The sequence below is a fragment of the Rhamphochromis sp. 'chilingali' genome (genome assembly GCF_963969265.1).
Source record: "Rhamphochromis sp. 'chilingali' genome assembly, chromosome: 21".
NCBI lineage: Eukaryota > Metazoa > Chordata > Actinopteri > Cichliformes > Cichlidae > Rhamphochromis > Rhamphochromis sp. 'chilingali'.
In genome coordinates, this window is record NC_137949.1 from 15,244,071 (window position 1) to 15,265,716 (window position 21,646).

Consider the following 21,646-nt stretch of genomic DNA (forward strand, 5'->3'; position numbering starts at 1 on the left):
CGAGTGGTAGACAGAAGGAGAGAGAACTTACACTGCATGGCACTGCTGTCCACAGATTTTTTGATTTGTACTTCAAAAGGAAAACTGTTTCTAAATCTGACCTCTAACAACAATAGTGAGGTTAACTAATGGTCACTGACACCAAAATTCAAATGATTTATATCTACACATCCCCAAAGTTGAAAGTCAAACACTTGCCCAACAAACAAATGACAGAGCCCAACGCAGAGGCTTCACCTGTTTTCTGTCTGTGGCAGCCGACTTTAACTTCTTCTCATCTTAGCAACAAGTAATACGTTTAAAAATTTCCCAAATTACTCCTTTAAACACGTCACTTCTTCCACAAATTGCACCACAACTGTATCGTCTGTCTGTCTCTCTGTTGGGAAGAATCCCAGGACAGGCTGTTAGATCCAATAGTTGTAAATTTTTATAAGGATGTACGTTAATGACGAAAGGGTCCAGATTAAAGCCTGTGCTGTGCTATAAGAAGTTAATATACAAGTGTTGTGTTCGTACAGACCATAGCCAGACAGCTTGCAGAGATCTTGCTCAGAGGAATGTGCGAACAGAGTTACTGGTCTCCTCTTGAAGACCCACCCGTTGTGTCGCCCCTGGACGATCCGACACGCCAAGGACACACTCATAGCAAGAGCTACAGCCTAAGCCGACGCCCACGAGTGTACTCGGGAGAGAAGTAAGAAGCAAAGCACTCGGCGTGGATACCAGATTAAATCTGCTGCCAGTGTACTTTTCCACCAATTTGTTCTCATCACTTTTCTCTCCATTTTTTCCCTCCCTTTTTTTTCCCCTCCCTCTCATCCTCGTCCAACTCCATCGGCCTCCCGCTGCGTTCCTCTCCTCGCAGTCTGTTTTGCCCTCAGGAGAACACAGAAGAAGCATTGCTGCTGCTGCTCATCAGTGAATCCATGGTGAGGCACAAACTCTCTGCAGAGTAAACCATGCCAGAACACTGAGCTGGTTTTTCCGTATTCACACCTATGCATACGTGGGCTTTTGTGTGTTTCAGGCCAACCGTGATGCCGTCCTAAGCAGAATTCCTGAACACAACAACGATCGGATCATCAGTCTGCAGTCGGCCTCGGTGGTGTATGACCTGCTGACCATAGCTTTGGGCAGGAGAGGGCAGTATGAGATGTTGTCAGAGGTGAATGACCCCTCTGTAGACCGCAGTCACAGTGACTGTGGGGATAGTATTTTCACTGCTTTTGTTCCTCAACAAACGTTGGTGCCTAGAGACATCCCAATAAAACAGAAAAATGTACTATCTTTCAGTGTTTGGAGAGAGCCATGAAGTTCGCCTTTGAGGAGTTCCACTTGTGGTATCAGCTCGCCTTGTCGCTGATGGCAGCAGGCAAATCAGCTCGTGCCGTTAAGGTTCTCAAGGAGTGTATCCGCCTGAAGCCCGATGACCCCACCATCCCGCTGCTGGCCGTAAAGCTGTGCATCGGACCTCTCCACTGGGTGCGAACCGTACAGCTGAGCTGCCCTGTGAGGGCGGTTTGTTAGTTCTTAATATAACTGCCTCCAACATGTTCACCAGTGTCTAACTTTCTCTCTCTGTTCCTATAAATTTCCCTCTGTCATTATTCAGCTGGATGAAGGAGAGTGCTTTGCAAAGATGGTGATTGACATGGGAGAGAAAGCAGCTGAATTCAGAGCCAAAGGCTACTTGGCTATAGGTTTGGTTTACAGCCTCAAAGCCACTGATGGTAAGTCTGTTCAGGAGAAGTTCCATCTCCTGAGTCATTTTCTTGGTGCGAACGTGTGAGCAAGATTTTTATTTTTTTCTGGGTGAAAAGAAATCAGGAAAAGCTACAAGTTTGCAAACTCATTGGCTGATTTGGACCAGAGTTTTTTTCCAGCCTAGCCCAGGTCAGGAGGGCTTTCTCTTCTTTGTGATTTTGTTTTTTCCATCTTTCAAATGGTTGTGCATCATCAATTTGTCCCTGCTGCCTACTATGCCCCATTTCACACTGTTTAAAAATTTAAATTGTAGGGTCATTTTAGGGTCAGGAATTCAGTTCATGTGCAAAAGGCCATGAAAAGACTTCTAAGAAATCCATCACAGCACTTCATGTATGCAGGGGCGTGGCTAAAAATTCTCAGCTGCAGACCTGTCACCAGGGGCCAGTGTCGGGAGATGTTTTTGAGCCTGTTAGTTTGTCTGTTATGACACCTATTGCCCAACAACAGCACAAACACAAAGAATTTTTGTTTGTAGTGAAGTGAAGTGAAACTGAGCGATAACAATGAAAATGTTTGATGGGGTTTTTTTTTTCTTTTCTTTTCTTTTTTTTTTGAGCTCCTTCTTCTTCGCGGTGAACTCGATGCTGCTCTTTCCCGTTCAAGCAACTTTCAACCACTAAATATGACAAGCAAGGGGTGGAGCTGTATATGAAACTGGGCGCTCATTGCAATGATCATATCTGTGTAATCTTCCTTTGTAACACTTAAACAGACCAGTATTTACAAAATGGTCCTAATGGTTTAGACAGTATGACCTGAAATGAGCAACTGAGGCCATAAACCAAGGTTTACGAGGTCCTGACCGTTTTCGATGAGGTTTCTATGGGCTCATAATTCTTTTTGCCCCCTGGTGGCCATTAAAATGAATGCAGGTTTAAGGTCTTCACTTTTCAGACCCAGATGCTGCTTCCATCTTTTTTATACATTTATTTATGCATATTACTTTGATCTTTAGTGGACCAGACCAGTGAATATCGTCTTTCTGTCAGTGTAAAGAAGTTTAACTGCACATTTAATCCCTGCGATATCTCTATAGAAGAAAAAGAAGTGCAGTTTAAGCACCACACCTCACTGCTCTATTTAAATGAAAGGAGTGTGTCGGCACGACTCTTTGGGCTTAAATTGTAAGAAATGTGTAAAAATACAGAAAAGGGTCTGGTAGCTCAGAGCCCAGACTGTCCTGTAATTAGAAAGCGGAAGGCTTTTGTTAATTGCCAGAAAATGCCATATTTTATTTATTTTCCTGTGGACACGTTGTCATTTAGTTGTTTGTCTATTGCTTCACAAGTTTTGTGTTGTACAAATAGCTGTGTAGGAGGTCTTTAGCACTAGCACAGGCTTTAAAATTTATAAAAACACCGTTAAAAGTCCAAAATTTTTACCCTACTTCACAGTCCAGTGGTCCTTATGTTTGACACCCCTGTTGTATACTGTGCACGGTTGCAAATTTATCACACCTTTGCTCACTCTGAGTAAATTCAAAGTAAGGGAAGTGTGAGTCATAGTTCTTTAAGTCTATGTTGAAGCCATGAGTTCTCTCCTCATTTAAAATCATTCACCTTGAGTTTTCAGCCACTTTTCAAGTGGTTTTGCTTTTGGGTATGTGTGCTGTCAGGGGACTCTTTTTGTTTGTGATGAGTATGATGGCAGATCTCTATAGAGCGCTTGCTTACATGAGGCGATGCATCATCTGTTTCTGTTTCTGGCCCGGATGTTTTTGCAGTATGAAAAGAAGTGTGCAAAAAGCTGCAGTGATTCATAATCAGTGTTACTGTAAAACCCATCGGTGTGTTTGTGTCTCTGCATGTCTTTAGCGTCATTGCGGAGCACACAGGAGGAATACCAGAGGAAAGCTTTGGGAGCCTTCCAGAGGTTCGGACTGAGCTATGATGCTCTGTTTTCTTTTTTACACTTTAAACTTACCACCCTGCCAAACCATTACATTATGCTTTTGACTCATTTGAACCTTCGTGCTTGTGCTATGACTAATCTGTGCGCAATGTTTGGCTTTGACATTATTTATTCCCATAAATATGGTCAGCATTTGCTTCCCTTTTCCATCCGTCTTGCTGCAGCGCTGACCTTATTTTTCCACTGGGATCTTTAAAGTTTTATCTAACCTTATTTAATTTTTTATTTGCTGCCTCTTGAACACAACATCTCCTTTCTCTTCTCATCTGTAGAGCTCAGAGTCTGTCTCCAACTGACCATTTGGCAGCCTTCTACTTGGCGCTGCAGCTTGCCGTGTCCAGACAGGTAATGCAATGTACAGTCGTAGCAAGAGAAAAGCAACACAAGTGTTTGTGACACTAAAGGCAGACGTCCAAAATCAAAACTCCAAGGAGTTGCACATATTTAACAAAGTGCTTTTTATCCCAAATGTTGTGAAAACCTGTAGTTTGTGTACATATGTGTGTGTATGTGTGTAGATCCCCGAGGCGCTAGGCTATGTTCGACAGGCACTGCAGCTTCAAGGAGATGACGTCCACTCCCTTCACCTGCTGGCCCTGCTTCTCTCTGCCCAGAAACACTACCACGATGCTCTCAATATCATAGAGATGGCTCTCTCCGAGTACCCTGAAAACTTCAAGTGAGCTCACAGACCTCACACTGAGGTTTTTTTTTGTTTTGTTTTTTAATTTAGCTGGATCAGGCTGATTGTGAGTTTGTGTGTGTCTGTGTAGTCTGTTGTATACCAAGGTGAAGCTGGAGGCTATGTGTAGAGGACCCGAAGAAGCTCTGCTCACCTGTAAACACATGCTGCAGATCTGGAAGAGCTTTTACAACCTTACCAACCCAAGGTATGCACACACTCCCCCTCGATAAAAACACTACTATTTCTACTACTGATAGAAAGTGGTAGAAATATGGTAACAGTGATGATAGAATTTACAAAATGCAGACAGGCAAAACTAGTATACCATCAACACCAAGGTGCAAGATGGATGACAAACCAGACACCAGATGGTTAAAACCATCATGTAATAGAAGGTGGTCACAGATTTTTGTGAACGTCATCTCGTCAGGCAGGTGGTTTCAAATCCAACGGGCCTCAAACTAGCAGCAGATGTAAGTCTTAACTTTGGAAGTCGAGGATCTAAAGATCGATGAAATGTTCAAGTCATACATAAATATTACAAAACACGGAGCCTGTGGCTAGAAGGCAGGATTGGTGTCATGTGTTCTAGCAAAACCAGTAAATGTCCCCAAAAAACCCCTCTGCTCTATGTCAGCCCCTCCCAAACTTAAGAAAAACACTGCACATGGGAGTAAAGTCACAGCGGGAGGTACTCGCTTTCTGTGAGTCGTCCTTTTAATATTCAGTGTGTTCCAATTTTGATTTTTGATGATGATTATCCAGTAACGCCTCCACCAAAGTCAAGAGAAATAAAATAGTTATTATTTGGTCAGATAAATGAACAATAACACATGGTTCAAATCACATGGCTTTGTTTTATTGTTGTTTCCTTTTTATAGTCCCTTAAATTTTGAGAATCACTGCTTCTCTTGTTTCTGGTGCCGTAACAAAACAAAGAGTTTGATCTTTTTTATTTGTTTGCTTTTATTTTAAATAATTAAGATATGGTGCCAATAAAAAAACAATAACTATACCTGATTTAAATGTTACTATCCCCTTTAAGGTAATATACTTCCAGATTATTACTTGTGATCAGCGGTTTAAAACCAAACAAAGTGCATCAGATGTTGAGCACCATGATGTCATCCCCCAGGGTAAAACTGGGCGTCTAATCTAATGTCTTGAGGAGTTGGAGGGAGAGCATTTGTAACCGAGGCAGGTGGCTGTGATTTCTCATTTCTCCTACTCTTGAGATTGAGCTCCCTGCGGCTTTGACCTCTATTCCAAAATAATATTAAGGTTGACGGGTCGCTGCTGTGAAGATCTGAAGATGCAGCCCTCGTCCTAAATAAGCACCTTCGTGTGGTCATAATGGGACCGGTGTGGAGCTCTGAGATAGGTGCAGAGGTGTGCAAGGAGACTACCTTGAAGGATCTGGCCACCAAATGTAACATTTTTAAGACTTTTAAAAAGAATTTAAGACTCTAACTTTGTGAAGACTGGATTACACTGAACTACCAACTGAGCACTTTCATGGAGAAGCATTTAATTCATTCTAATGGTCTTGGCATTTAAAAATGCTATAATTCCAGGCATGTTTGGTGATGTGTACTAAATAGCTTCTGTGGACAAATATTAGTTAATAACATAAACGGTCAATAAAGTTTACTGTTTATGTTAACCTGATGTTAGGTTTGTTTTTAATTTTAATCAAAACCTCACTATGTGAAAACATAAGCTGGTATTAGTTTATATTTATGATCCTGCAACTCTTGCCCTAATTAAATGTCCATTTAGTAAATTTTTTTTTAAAAAATGTTTTACACGCTTGTTTTTGCAAATTTTCTGAATGGATTATCACATAATTATGAAATATAAGACCTTCCCCGACTCTCTCTGTTGATTCTGACAGTCTGTGGAGTGACTTCTTTATGAAGAACTTGGGAATTTTCTGCAAATATCCAAAGGATGTGGCATTTACGCCCGCTCCCGAGTGCCGCTCCCAGTGCCAACAGTGAGGAAGTTAACATTAGCTTATGAATGGTGTCCACTAATCACTAATGTCAACAAACAGGCACAACAGGAACACAAAAGAAAAAGGAAACACTGATGTGGCTTTACATATGGCATTTAATCCATAGTTTTCCAGACTACAGATCACTTTAAGCCATCTTTTTTTCTGGCTAATGTTAGCCAATGCTAGTAATATGCCTAATTTCTTTGTTTTTTTTGTCTGTGTGCATTTGTCCCATTTAAATGTTTCAATCATCAAACAGAATTTAATACAAGATAAACATAACCAGAGTAAATACAAAATGCACTTTTTAAATTATTTCATTTATTAAGTGGGGAAAAACCAACCCAAACCTGCCTGTTCCTGTGTGAAAAACTCTTCGCCCTCTAAATCTAATAACTGGTTGTGCCATCCTTGGCAGCAAGAGCTGCAATCAAGCATTTGAATAACTGGCAATGAGTCGTTGTCTCTTCATTAATAACACAGTTCCCTTGAAGCTTGATCTAACTAAGAAAACAAAAGGTAACCAAGGCACTAAAATGCTTTATCTCCTTGTTTTGGAGGTCATGTTTGCTCAGCAGCTCAATCCCAGGCCGTGTGTGTGTGTGTGTGTGTGTGTGTGTGTGTGTGTGTGTGTGTGTGTGTGTGTGTGTACTTGCATGCGTGCGGATGTGCTTTTTCCCTTTGTTTACATCCACGTGTGTTTCGTGGCAGTGATTCGGGGCGTGGCAGCAGTCTGTTGGATAGAGCCATAGCAGACAGGCGACAGCTCAACGCTATGACCTTGCCTGACTTCAGTGACCCTGAGACTGGTAGGTACAGACACCTGAAATCTACGTGCTCAGCGTTCATCAGTAAACATGGAGTCAAACTTGTTTAATTATTCTCTCTCCTCTAATGGTCATCCTGATGTCTTTTTTACAGATAGCAGAGGGAAAAGTCTATAAAAGAATCTGATTTCTTTTAACTTAATGTATAAACTTTAAAAAATAGGAGCATTTTAAAAAATGTTGTTTGAGAAAAGGTCTTTTTGTTTCTATCCTTTCTTTAATCCTTCATTAATTTCACTCATTTCTGTTTTATTTCCTCCTTTTTAAGTCTCAGGTTCTTCCTCTTCGCTCTCTGGTTTCGAACCAGTCTCCCCTACCTCCCCCTCCACCATGTCCACCGTCTCCTCCCCGCTGTCTTCCCCTTCTTCCCCTGTCTTCATCTTCCAGCCTCCCCGTACTCCTCTGCCTCCACTCCGAAAACCATCTTTCCGCTCTCCTCTTCCTTCCCTTCCCCCTGCCCTTCCTCCTCCTCCTCCACCTCCACGCACAAAGACCAGGACTCACTCCTTCTGCAACCACGCCATAGTCCGCCAGCTGTCCTCCAACTGTAATCCTCCTCCACGTCCGCTCTGCCTGTAGCACGGTGTGGAGACTGACCACAAACAGATGTCATCACTAGTTACTTTTGCCTGTTTCTGTGATTTTTGAGCTACATATGTTATGACTGCTGTTAGTTATAACATCATAAAAATTTATGTCCAGAAACACGAATAGAATTAAAGATCCAAACTATATTATGAAGCACTTCAGCCTCCTGAGAGACCAGTTGGATCTCTGTCATGCTCATGAAGTCATGAAATTTCCTGTACTGCAGAGTACTGTCAGGCCAAGCTGTATTACTTTAATAATGCTGAGAAATTCACTGATATTTAAAACTATTTAACTATTTAAAAAATATTTTAAAATGACAGGGGCAGCACCATTTCCTGACACATTTAAATCCTCCTGGATGTGGTTTTAAGGCAAAAGAAAAATCTTAAAAGTTAAAAAATGCTTCTGTATTTTTTGGAGAAGATATTAATTACCTGCTTTGCAATTATTTTCTTACTTAAAGGCATCACTTGTTAGTTCCTGGCTTAATATAATGTGCCCATAAACCACCAGCTATCTTTGAACTCTTCGATATCTAAGAAAGCTCCTCTTATGAGCAGCCACATCCTTCTTGTGCTTTCACCCGCACTGATGCTTGAGCGGATCGTGAATTAGAGAGATTTGTTTAAGCCTGGACAAAGAGACTAAAGAGACTAACCATTTTGGAGTTTTGGCAGAGACAAACTCCACAGAGCTGCTGTAAATCCTGGCATGTTTGCAGAAACTTTGATGTGGATTGAGTTGAGTTTTGATGCATTTGCTTTGCTTATTTTGTGACTTAAACATGCGCGCACACACACACACACACACACACACTCATTTTATTTAGCTAAAATTTATTGATCAGATGGGGGGAGGCAGTTTATGTTACAAAGGATTTTTTTTCCACAGATCGCAGCTGCACTTTCTCTGCACCTCTGTTTTTGTTTTTACCGTATTTTCACGACCATAAGGCGCACTGTGCTAAAAGGCGCAGTCTCAGTTATGTGTGCCCTTACTGTATTTAACACACACATAAGGCGCACTGGACCATAGGGCGCATACAAGTACCGTATGCGTATTTAAAAATAAAGCGGGAGCAAACGTGAATTCGGTACCTTACTCACATTTCTATTGCCGGTAATCGTCATCATCAACAACACACAAGCATACAAGTGTGCGTATTTAAAAATAAAGCAGGAGCAAAACAAAGTTTGGTACTCACATTTTTATCATCAATTAAACCCATCGAAGTCCTCATCCTCTGTGTCTGAATTGAACAGCTGTGCTAAATCTCCATCAAACATTCCAGGTTCACTTTCTTCACCGTCAGAGTCACTTTCCGTGCCGTGCGGCTCCTCGGAAACTATGCCGGCTTTTGCGAAAGCTCGAACAACAGTGCCAGCAGACATGTTAGCCCAAGCATCTACAAATCCATTGGCAAATTGTGGCGTAACTCGCCCGGCGCTGCCTTCCACTCTTAGTGAAACTGTGGTCTCCACCGGTCATCCATCGCTCCCAGGCCGCTCGCAGCCTTACTTTGAACGGGCGGTTCACACCGATGTCCAGCGGTTGGAGTTCCTTTGTCAGGCCTCCTCCCGGAATGACAGCAAGCTCACAGTTCATTTGCTTCACAAGTTTTTTCACATCGGCTGTGAGATGGGCACGCATAGAGTCACAGATCAACAGCGATGGTGATGCGTGGAAAAAACCACCTGGTCTCCTTACATACACCTCCCTCAGCCACTCTTTCATCATTTCCTCATCCATCCAGCCCTTTTCATTTGCCTTAATGATGATTTCTGCTGGAAACTTCTCTTTAGGCAAAGTCTTTCGCTTAAAAATCACCATAGGCGGCAGTTTCTGTCCATTAGCATGGCAGCCAAGCACAACAGTAAAAGAAGACTTTTCATACCCCGTTGTGCGTATCGCTACCGTGCTGGTCCCCTTCTTCTCCACAGTGTGACTCACCGGGATGTCAAAAGTGAGCGGGACCTCGTCCATGTTTGTGATGTGGCTGGGCTGGATGTTTTTGTCGCCGATGTGTTTGCTGCAGTAGGAGCGGAAGATGGCCAGCTTTTCCTTATAATCCGCTGGAAGTTGCTGCGCTATCGTAGTCCTGGTCCGGATGGAAAAATGGCACCGTTTCATAAAACGAAAGCACCAGCTAGTGAAACTGCTTTTAGCCGAATGGTGACCGTCGAAACGCTTCTCCCGCTCGCTCTTTGCTCGATGATCCACCGCTCGAGTCTTTCCTCCAACTCGGGCCACCTCGCCTTATGTCCGCGGAAACTCAGCTGCGTTTTCTTGACCTGCCGGAGCTTGTTTTCCAGCTTCCTCCATTTGCGAACCATCGATTCGTTTATCTTAAATTCTCTCGCCGCTGCTCGATTTCCATGTTCCTCCGCGTAGCTGATGGCCTTCAGTTTAAACTGTGCTTCGTAAGCGTGTCTCTTTGCCATTTTCAGGGTTGTTAAAACAACGATGTCCTGCATAATGCACATACCTGTTCTTTTATACAGGTATGTGCGATTGTCCCGGTATATACGATCAACGCCCACACTTCACCCTTTAACGTTCTCATGGTGTTCTCTACTACGTCCTCCTTACAACACATAGGGCGCACTGCGCTATAGGGCGCGCCGCACTTTTTGAAGAAAATCTAAGACTTTTAAGTGCGCCTTATGGTCGTGAAAATACGGTAATAATTTTCAGTGTTTCCATCTCAGCCAGCATTAATTTGTCGTGCTTCCCAGTTTCGATGTTGTCTGTCCTTGTTGCCATCTCTCTTACTAATGATAATAATAATGGTAATGGTTGTCTTTTAGATTATTTTTCCCCGCAGGCCACAGAACGGTGACAGCTAGTCGATCATCATGGTTACTGAAAATATGATACATTCACTTTCTTTTCAAATTCAAATATGCAGGCGCACCACATCATGAGGTGTAAAATATAATGTTCCTCACCAATTTTTGAAACAAAAAACCTGTCATGACTTGAAATATGGGCCTTCTCGACATTTTGGTATTTAAAAAACTTTATGGCACTAACTACTTAATAGGCCAGTGGGTGTGCATTTATGGAGGACTGACTCTGCCAAACGTTTAAAAAAAAAAAAACAGAAAAAAAGAATGAATGACTCAGTAAAATGAAGTAATTTGCCAATAAGCAAACAAACTAGAACATAAATAGTGTTTTATAGCACATAAAAATTAGCTTTTACCTACAGTTATTTTAAGTATTCCTTTTAGTGCATTTATTCCTACAAATAATCGTTATTTACTGATTATTTTTTCTTGACCTAAATATTTCAGTATTTCCACACATACTGATTTTTTTTTTTTTTTTTCTATACATATTGTTTTTTTTCCATCTATGCAAAGAAACAGCAGCGCTCTTATTTTGAAAGTTCAGTTACTGCTAATTCCATGAGAATTCTTTTTACTTTTTTTTTTTAATGTAGTTATTCACAGTTTGGTCTGTTTCGGTCCTCCATATTCACATGTTATTCACATCAAATTTCTGTCATTAGAAAGGGTGCATGAGTGGAAGCGGCTCGCCTGCTGTCATGTGGTCTAAAAGTGACTGTGTGAAGAATGAAAACCCCGCGGGGTGCTGCAGTCTACCCTCTGTGGATTCTTTTGTTTTTTTTCCTCATCGTGCTTTGGATATTTCTTCTGTCTCTTCCTCTCTTTCAATCATTAACAGTCGTCTTTCTGTTTCTTTCCATCCCTTCGTTTTATTCAAGGCGGCCTTCAGGACGCTAACACACTTGGTTTTTCCTCCATGTTTTCTGTTTGTAAGTAGCCATCTAACCTCCATCTTTTCTTTTCTTTTTTTCCCCCCCTCATCCATTCTTCCGTCATTGCTCCCCCTTTGTCCCAAGAGGTCCAGATATGTGCCATATTCATATGACGAGAGTATGTGCAAATATCTTCTGCTTTAAGGTGACATCTGCAAACAGTTTTATTTTGTTTTTTAAATCATGCTGGTGGCTGATCCAAATGCCCACAGTGAGTTAGAAGGAAGAGCTCAGGCATCTTTTGCATGTTGTCACATTAAAGCAGCATGAAGGTGTTCAGGAAACAACTTGTTTGGATTGTTTTAGAGCACAATCCAGATGAGGGTCTTATTTTCCAGCACACAGATGTTATTTCTGATGCGTTTATCCTTTTCGGTAACGTGAAAGAGAACAAAAACTCACCAGGAAGCAGTTTCCTTCTCACGAATGTGATGGTAGTTGTGACAGTAACTGTTACAACAAGCTCGAGGCAAATTGCTGACAGATGCTCAAGTGTTGTAATCAATTTAACGTAATCTGGCTGAAATCTAGCAAACCGCTGTGGGAAGTCTGCGACTTCCCACAGCGGTTTGTGGGAAGTTGCACAAATGAGGAAGTGGTGCAGTTTCTCATGAAAGGCATTATCAGCTCTGTACAGCTGATATCCTTCTCTGTATTCTGACACTTAGGCTAACGATCGCATCTTTCACATGATGTCAAAGTACCGCTTGTGTCAAATATGGGTCTTTGCAAATTTTTGCGTTATTTCAGTGAGTGCCTTCTGCCTGACGCCCTCAAAATCAACTTTGTACCATAACTTACAAGCTAAGTTTAACCTTCATACCATGGAATTTGGCACTATTTTGGTGTTTGTTTATTTTTTGATAACTGAAAAGCACATTTAAGTCCAGAAGGAAACACGGGTTGAAGGTGAGCCTGTTATCAAACTGAGGATAAAAAGAAGACCTCGTTTTGAGCAGCCACATATCCCACATGGTAATCTGACCCTTGCAAATTTAGCCAAGTTTGTTCTTTGGGGGTTTTAAAAAAAAAATTTTTTTATATGGATCGAACAAGCTGTATTGAAATATTGACTTACACCGATCAGCCTGCCCCAGCCTACTACTCTACAAACCCTGATGACAAAACCTCAGTGACCAAGTAGGGCGTGGACTCTGCAGTGTTTTTTACCAGAGGAGTCATTAAAATACTTATTTAAAGAGGTGGCAGCAACACACCACTGGAAAACATTCAAACACACCCTGACATCTTCGTAGAATCACAACAAGCATAACGTGCAACAATAAACACTCCACGAATGATGTAAAGTCCAACACAAACAAAGAGCAGCACACACAAACAGTAAGACCTGCGGGTAGAAACAAAAAAGAAAACGGCAGCTGGAGGAGGATCGGAGGAAAGGAGGTGCACGGGAGCATAGTAAGCAACAGATAGATGATGGGGAGGTCACAGGGTGACAGATCTGAAGAATCTAGAGGCAGGGAACACTTTGGGCTTCATGTAATCTGTAGATCTATAATTCAGTGTAATTCTGGCGTATTTAATACATTCATTCGTGCAGACCTCCCTCTCACTGGCCACCTCCTCCAGCTCCTCTAGGGATGGAGGTGTTCACTGGCCTTCCCTGGGCCTTATACATTTAAATCATCTTTATACACATCCAAATGTGGATTTGGGTAAAAATCCATATTTGCCATCTTGCAGTACAGAAACAGGCTTGCAGACAGACGATGTACAGAGAAAAGTGAAACAAAGTAAGACTAAAATAAATCAAATAAAGCTTCAAATTACCGAAACAAATTCCACCTGCAGGCTGAAGGTGTTTATTCGCCATCATCGGCTTAATTTAGGGAGCGCTACACACCATCCTGCCCGTGTTGTGCTGCGTTCGGCTGGGCTGCTGCATGGTGGCGTCTAATAAATTACTCCACAGCAAACAGGATTCTCAGCTGAATCGAGACATCCTTTTGCCACGTAGTCCCCTCTTAGAAATCGTTAACATTCAAATCTTCTCCTTTTTTAAAATATTTTTTATTATTCCTTCAGTCAGTGAAGGGGACGGATCAGATTAAAGCAAGCTGTGTTCATTTTAAATTTAGAAAAAGACTCTAAGAGGCACGTTTTATTCATTTTTAATCCCTTTAGGTTGCAATGCATATGACAGTTTAGCGAAACAAAACAAGACAAAGATCAAATTTTGTGATGTGTAAGGGGGTCGTTCTGTGTAGCGTTGTGATACGTTTGGCTTTTGTGGACCTGCTTTTCCTCCCATGCTGACCCCTGTAATAGTCCGCGGATACGCAGACCATCACAGCGACGCTTCTTTTAGTTACTAATGAGCAGAGTGATGCAGTTTTATGCATGATGGTGACACTAATTCGTTGTAACTCAGGGCCCTAACACTGTGTGCCGCCGAGTGCTGAATGGCGTGGACTTATTTTAAGGCTTGAAAAACTGTGTGCCAGTGTGGACTCCAACTGTTTACTGCAACCAAACACTGCAGAACCACAGTAATCAGTGGCCTCTGCTGTTGTTTTGTTCAGTTAAAATTACCCTGCATTGTGGCACATGGCTGCCTAACACTGCTGTTGTAGTGGTTAGTCACAAAATTTGGAAGATGGTGTATTCGTCTGTGATGGTTTGATTTCCACCCTCCAGGTTCGGTGCACGCTACCTCAATAGCAGCCAGTCGTGTGGAGCAGGCTCTATCCGAAGTCGCCTCCTCTTTGCAGAGCAGTGCCCCCAAACATGGACCCCTGCACCCCTGGATGACCCTGGCTCAGATCTGGCTCCACGCAGGTATCCTCTTACTCATTCGCAGCGCATGCATGAAAGTTATTTTATGCCTTAATAATTAATCATTTTGTAACTGGCCGTCAAATACAGCAGGGCACTGTCTGCTCACCTCTTGTGGTCGATATTTGCTTCATCAGAGAATCAGATATGAGGTCAGAGTGAGTGCACCGGCATCAGCCTCCAGGACTTTATTGAAGAGCAGTTTGATTAGATATCTACTGGATATATTAGATTTCCCCTCACTTGAGCTCAGATTCTGATTTCAGCGACCAAGACAGACTGCGGTGTCCACACAAACAGACACACACACTCGGGCTGAGGTAGTTTGTCCGCCTGTTTATCTGTCCAGCTGCTTCCTGTCAGGGTTGGCCATGTCCAGCCCGGTGATATGGCTAATGTAATCAGCCAGTTCAGGCTCATTTCCTCCGTCTCTACTCGTATCATTCTGTCTTCATCACACCAGCGCAGTGAAAGCCTCAGCTGGGCATGAAGTGAAGAAGTCTTTTTTTTTTTTTTTTTTCTGCTCATGCAGCTTGAAGGGAAAAATGTTTTTATCCTTTCTTATTTTCTGCATCATGTTAAGCGTATCGCCGTGTCCGTGCAGCAAAAGCAGTCCAAAAGTCACATTTAATTAGTCGTTCAAACAAACGCACATATGTGCAGGACATATATGATGACGGCAGGCCAGTGGCGAGATATAGATTACACGTCAGGCATCAGCTCTGAGCCCCTTTTTGTTTGCAGTGGTGATGGACAGGCTAACAGATGAGGTCAGGCAGGAGTCTCTGTGGACGATGATGGACTTTGAGAGTAGGGAGCAGGTGGAGGAAAGTCTGGGGAGGTGGAGGTATGCTCTGGAGTGAGGAGGAATGGAAGTCAGTAGAAGAAAAACTGAATATATGTGTGAGAATGAGAGAGAGAGAGCAACGGGTGTAATAGTGAAGCTGCAAGGAGTGTAGGTAGAGAAGGTAGATGAGTTTGGAGACAAAGTTAGGCTGAGATCGTTTTTTGGACATGTGTGGAGGAGGAGTAGCGGATATACTGGACAAAGGGTATTGAATATGGAGCTACCAGGCAAGAGGAAAAGAGGAAGACCACAGAGGATCAGTATGTCAGTAGAAGATGCTGGGATAGGGTGAGATGCAGGCAGACTGTAGCCAGCCCCATAGGGAGCAGAAAAAAGAAGAAGATGATGAAGAATGTCACATTACATCCACAAAAGATCAACAGATACGAGAGATCATATATCATCAATATGTGTAAACTTGCACCGAATGGGCTTCGGGTGCTTTGAGGAAAAACATGGAACAAAAATGATCACAGTTGGAGGAATTTGTTTTTTAGCCCTGGAGGTTCACAGTGTTTCTATCAGTTTGAAATTCTGCGTGTGTCTCTGTTGAACAGCTGAGGTGTACATCGGCATGTCAAAACCTGCTGAGGCCACGGCTTGCACGCAGGAAGCCGCCAACCTCTTCCCCACGTCCCACAACGTCCTCTACATGAGGGGGCAGATAGCCGAGCTGAGGGGCAACATGGACGAAGCCAAGCGCTGGTACGAGGAGGCCCTGTCCATCAACCCGACTCATGTCAAGACCATGCAGAGACTGGTAAGACACTCTGTCCTCCACCTGCCTGCCTGCAGTGCCCTCACACCCTGACGGGTTTTGTGTGTTTTTATGTAATTACCTACAGTCTGCCGGGACGGTTAAACCTCACCTGAGGAGAGCAAGTTTGTTTTTTGTTTTCAGTCTGCTCCGTCTGCCCTTGTCACTCATTCACTCATGTTGGCAGGCCAGAAACGAACAGACCTGCTGATGGAGAGAGTAACACACAGAAATTCTCTCCAGTGACAGCACGGCAATGGCACCTGAAGGCGGATCAGTACCTCAGTAGTCAGTGTGTCCATCTGACCCGAGTGCAGATTAAAATGTTTTCATGCATTTGGAGGCTTTTGACAATTTGTGTAGTTGGTATTTTAGCTTGAAAACTGGATTTTGTCTTGGTAATTGTGGGGAAAGTTTCGAGCTTGCATGTGTGTCTGCAGGAAAAAGATGGTGTAGTTGAACATGCCTATAAAGAAAATTGGCTTTTTCTCCAATTTATTCAGCTTAGTTAATGTTAAGTGATAATAGGGCTGCCACGATTAGTCGACTAGTCACGATTATGTCGACTATTAAAATCGTCGACGACTAATTTAATAGTCGACGCATCGTTTGAAGCTTTGTAAGATCACAAAGGACGCAGGAATGAGTAGTAGGATTTAAGAGTGTAATAACGGACTGAAACAGAAGATGGCAGCACTGCATGTACAAGGATGCCAACTGCCGTTAAACCCCGAAGAAGAAGCTGTGTCCCAGAATTCATAGCGCAGCCCAGCGCAGTTGTCAACAATGGCGGCAGCTAGTTAGTTTTAACTTTACTCTTATTATTCTTTCTGGGTCACAAAATAAACGTTTAACATATTTTCAGGCGAGAATGTAGCTGTGTAAACCTCAAATATCTGCTCAGTTTATCAAGACACCACATATTTTCAAAAGCGCTCCGACGTTTTCGGAGACGTCTGTTACCCACTAGCTCGTTAGCTAGGCGGGGGCAAGGCTAACTAGAGCCGTGAGAACACCGGACTCCCGGCAAATCGTTTTCAAACCCACCGCCGTCTTTCGCTAGTCAGGTTAAACATATATATATAAGTCACTTGTTCCTGAGTAAATCGGTTTGGCTGAGATTAAAGTTATAGTTTTTGCACAGCTAAAACTGTCAAGCAGACAGCTGATTATCAGAAGTGTGAGACGCTGGAGAATATACTCCGGTGTCCTGTTATATTTTAGAAAGCAAGGAGTTTATTAAACTTCACCGAAACAATCTGCAAATTTCATTAAAATTAATAAACTACCATCTTGTCTTTATTTTTAGTTAGCACAAACACTTCAAGCTGTAAGCTAATGATAGTTATATAAGACCAGATGCTGCTGGTGCAATAAGCTGTACGCTGTACGTCCAATGGATGATGATCTGATTAGTCGACTAATCGCAAAAATAATCGGTGACTAGTCGACTATCAAAATAATCGTTTGTGGCAGCCCTAAGTGATAATCTAGCAATAGATGAAAAGAGTGAAAATAATAAAAGTGAAATAAAGAACTGAGCTGACTGACCCACGGTGGACCATCAGTCTGCAAAAGTTAAATCAGGTAAATCAAAGGAAGTAAAAGCCGAGACTAAAACGAAAAGCACATGAAGAGTACTAAAAAGAAAAGGAGAAGAGATTAAAAGTCCAGTTATGGAACAAAGAGAAGAAAAAGAGTAGGTTGGAAAAAAATATGATGCAACCTTAAGTTAAGAGCAACTAAAAACAGGAGGAATTCATGTTTATTTATGAAAGTTAAAAACAACAGGAGTTCAGTCAGAGTGTTTTCCAGTCACGAATAAACAGAAATAATCCGGACAGGATTCTTGGTGTGCCTGGCATCGTTATTAGTTTAAAGGGTCTCCTTCCGGGCTACTCTGCTTATACTCACTTTTTGATAATCTGCGGAGGTCATGAGGCAGTGAAGCAACCCCAAACCAGATGATTTCATCACCTGCAATGACGCCAACTTACAAAGAAGAAGAAACACTTCCCTCATCATACTCACTCACACTACTGTAAAAAAAATGGACGGCAACCTCTTTGTGACTGGAAGAAGTCGGAGATTGCCAGTTGTGGTGATCACTGGGACACCCTCGATCTTCGACCGCTTTCGATTGGGGTCGCCTTTTGGGAGGCAACCTGTCTCCAGACTTGCACCAACTGCAGTCATGTTCACAAATAATTTGGGTCACGCTGTGGTCTCCAGCCACTGTTTTCCATTGTTCTGTTTCCATGGGGTTAAAATTCTGTTAAGACACGTGGTTGACAATAAGACGCACAAAAAATGGTGGGTGGCACCGAAAAGCACAGGTGTCAAACGTAAGGCCCGAGGGCCAGAAACGGCCCGGCGGAGCCTGCAAGAGTTTTATTTTTAGTGGACAGTCTCAGGAATAAACTACCAAAAGATGAAAGTTGGCTGTACGTGGCCACCCGTGTAAAAGCAGTTTGATATTGCTGCTGTAAAGACCAAGTGGCCACTCGAGGAACTGCACATTTTGGCACATTAGCTGTGGAGGTGGCTGTCCCTCAATAATACCCTGTTGAAGATTACTTCCATTAGTTTTTCCCATTTGCTGAATTTGATCTCCATAGCTCTCATGCAAGGAAAAAAACGGAGTAGAGAGCTCAGACCCAATGAAAATCATCATCTTATAACTGGAAGTGTGTAAAATACGGCAGGTAGTTTGCGGTAGAAGATAAATGACACGGCGCACTGTGTAAATTTGAATCTCTGGTTTAAATTCTTCATGAATAATAAATGTTAAAAGTGAGAGGAGGGTGGCTGTTACCGATATTAAATGTAACTTTAGAGCTTCTTTTTAAATAAAGCCAACTGCTGAATCATTGACACACAGCATGATAAAAAAAAGGGGGATGTTCTCTTCTTCTCTTGTTTTCTCTGTTGCAGGGTCTGATCCTGCACCAGCTGCAGCGTTACAGTCTTTCGGAAAAGGTGCTGAGAGACGCCGTGCAGGTGAACAGGTGAGTTTGTTTGTGTTTAAACAAGGTAATGTTTGTACGTTTTCTCCTTTAAGGCACCTGTGGTTCAACATTTTTCTATTTCCTCACTTCTTCCTCTTTCCTTCCCACTTCCTCTTACATCCCTTTAATTTCTCCTCTTCTTTTACTTCTCCTCCCTCTTTCTATGCTGCTGTTCTCCTCTCATCCTTTTTTCTTCCTCTTCTTTTTTCTTTGCTTTCCTCTCCTCGTATTTCCCATCTTCTCGCTTCCTCACTTCTCTCCTTGCCATCCCACTTTCCACCCATATCCCTCTACTCTCATCTCTTCTTCCTCCACTTTTCCTTCTCATCTTCCATGTTTTTCCTCTCCACTATACTCTTTCCTCTACTCTTCCTTCCCCCCTTAAATTTGTTTCTGTTCTTCCTCTTGTGACCTCTTCATCCCTCTGTCCTCCTCAGCACGGCTCACGATGTGTGGAACAGTCTTGGCGAGGTGTTGCAGGCTCAGGGAAACACCGCCGCCGCCACTGAGTGTTTTCTCACCGCCTTGGAGCTGGAAGCCAGCAGCCCCATCCTGCCCTTCACCATCATTCCCAGAGCGCTATGAGAAAAACACAACACAGAGCATGCCTGCATGCCACTTCACAAACACACACACACGCACAGACCTGTGAAAAGGTGTACTGCCAAACCCTCACACACACATAAACTCAGAGTGTATATAGAAATGCAAAGAGTACAAATAAACAGGCTTCCCTCTGTCTACCCGTGCTTCCCACAATGCCTTTCTTGTGGCCATGTCTACGTGAGTGTTCGTGTCTCTTTCCCGCGCTGCGTGTTGTCTCCTTCGTCAGATTCCGTTCAAATCATTATTCTCAGAAGCCTGAAAGTTGTGTTTACATGTTGTTTAGTCCAAATACACACATACACTCTGAGCAGTTTTAACATAAATGGATTAGATTTCCTTTAAAAGCCAAATATGCATTTACTTGGTACTGTTCACATCGATGCAGCAGAAAACACTCTTTCAAAAGTGGATGCAAGCGCCAAAACCTGTCCGTCCCACTCCCTTCCTGTTTTTTTGTTGTTTTTTTTTTTTTTTCTTATGATGATTTACGGAGTTCAGCAAGGTGAGAGAGCACCATACAATTTAGAGCCACCAGTGGACCCTGTTTTCAGTGGGTTCATGTCTTCATTTTTAATCCCTCTCCCTGCCCTGCATCTTTTCTGCTTTCTGATAATTCATCAGATAAAACTCTGTGTAGTCTCTGTGTTCTGCCCTCCCCTGGTTTAGTCAGTGATAAATATTGCTGTATGTATATGCTTGTGTTTTTTTGTTTGTTTGTTTGTTTTTTAACACTACAAAAACTCAATCCCATTTTATATGCACGCACAAACACTATAGATCAGCAGCAGATCGAGCTGGGGGTCAAACCACTGAGTATTGCCTTCACCGTACTGTAGCCTTGCACCCGTGTTAGCATTGTTAAAATTTGAAGACAGGAACCCACTGTAGTAAATTCAGACTTCTGAGTGGTCAATGGTGTTTGACTCGACACTAAGATCATTTTCCAAAAGTATCTGTTACACTTTTTGGTGCTTGTATCCACTCAGGAAAGATGCTCGTGTAATGTTATCTGCATCTGCATGGAGGGGGATCGTTGTTACTGTATACCTGGCTCAGGATCAGCCAGGTCTTTAAGGTATCCAGCGGAGCATTGACGGACTTTCACTGAGAAATAAATCGGTGTAAATGCCAAACCTCGGGTTGCATTCGCCCTCACGGGAAATCTGATTTCCTGCAGCTGATTTTAAAGTGGTTTTGTGAAGTTTTTAAGTGAAAAATCAAAGTGCCACCTGGAGCAACTCAAACGGCAGCAACGTATAATCTGCGGGAAACTGTTGGAATCTGTGCCACATCTTTCCTCCAGAAATCAGATTTTCTTGTTGAGCGCAAATGCACCCGCAGTGATTGTGTTGTCTTTGTGTCCCATCACCAGATTAATATTTTTATTTCGTTTTTGATTATAAATACAAAGAATTATTGCTGTATATTTCATTGTTCCACTAGTGTATTATTATTTTAGAGAGTAAATTATAACTATTTTCTGGAGAATGATGTTGCTTAGAGAGAGTGAGGTATGAAAGGACATCCTCCTGAGCTCAGGCAGTGAGTCCTTTGTGCTGTAAATGAATGATTATGAAGACCAAGATAATAAAAGTGGATAAAAAGAAGATGTCCGATGCTCTCTGGTTCTCGTGTGTGTGTGTGTGTGTGGGGTACTCCTCCTGGCAGCGACCTTGGGGTCGGCGGTGTGTGTTACTTTCTCAGGTGTGTGTCTGTCAGCAAATCGACGCGTGCTCCTTTGTGTGGTTTTTATCAGAGGATTACAGCGCTGACAGGTTTTGTCCTGGAGTGCCAGGAATCCCCCGCTCGGTCTCTCCCGCCCGCCCAGTCCTGAGGTCTCTGCTGGACTCTCAGGTGTCACTAGAGGTTAATCTCTCATAAAGGTCATCACCAGGGTCCAGGTGTAAACGTTTGCACAATTCCTGCAGTTGCTGCCACAATTTCAGTTTAAAAATGACACAAAGTACTTGCTCACTAGGGTTTCTTATTATTGGCTAGTGCACAAAATGAAGCTGGTTGTAATTCGTTTCAATTGTCCAAAAATGAAACTGCAGTCCCTCTAATG

General features: G+C 42.6%; 1 protein-coding gene across 2 annotated transcripts in view; it reads left to right on the forward strand.

Annotated features, from left to right (window-relative positions):
• The window catches only part of ttc7b (tetratricopeptide repeat domain 7B), a 30,271-nt gene extending 9,067 nt beyond the window's left edge, over positions 1–21,204 (forward strand). The window contains exons 8-23 of one of the 2 annotated variants that reach the window (XM_080870207.1): positions 522–697; positions 869–932; positions 1,031–1,168; positions 1,297–1,485; positions 1,616–1,733; positions 3,585–3,642; positions 3,954–4,026; positions 4,200–4,360; positions 4,455–4,571; positions 7,077–7,174; positions 7,461–7,739; positions 11,514–11,564; positions 14,226–14,366; positions 15,768–15,970; positions 18,902–18,975; positions 19,413–21,204. In XM_080870207.1, the coding sequence (XP_080726333.1) occupies positions 522–697; positions 869–932; positions 1,031–1,168; positions 1,297–1,485; positions 1,616–1,733; positions 3,585–3,642; positions 3,954–4,026; positions 4,200–4,360; positions 4,455–4,571; positions 7,077–7,174; positions 7,461–7,739; positions 11,514–11,564; positions 14,226–14,366; positions 15,768–15,970; positions 18,902–18,975; positions 19,413–19,560 (2,088 nt within the window). In that variant the 3' untranslated portion in view covers positions 19,561–21,204. The remainder of the gene's footprint in view (positions 1–521; positions 698–868; positions 933–1,030; positions 1,169–1,296; positions 1,486–1,615; positions 1,734–3,584; positions 3,643–3,953; positions 4,027–4,199; positions 4,361–4,454; positions 4,572–7,076; positions 7,175–7,460; positions 7,740–11,513; positions 11,565–14,225; positions 14,367–15,767; positions 15,971–18,901; positions 18,976–19,412) is intronic. The other variant, XM_080870206.1, reaches the window with a different exon arrangement.
• The last annotated feature ends 442 nt before the right edge of the window (positions 21,205–21,646 follow it).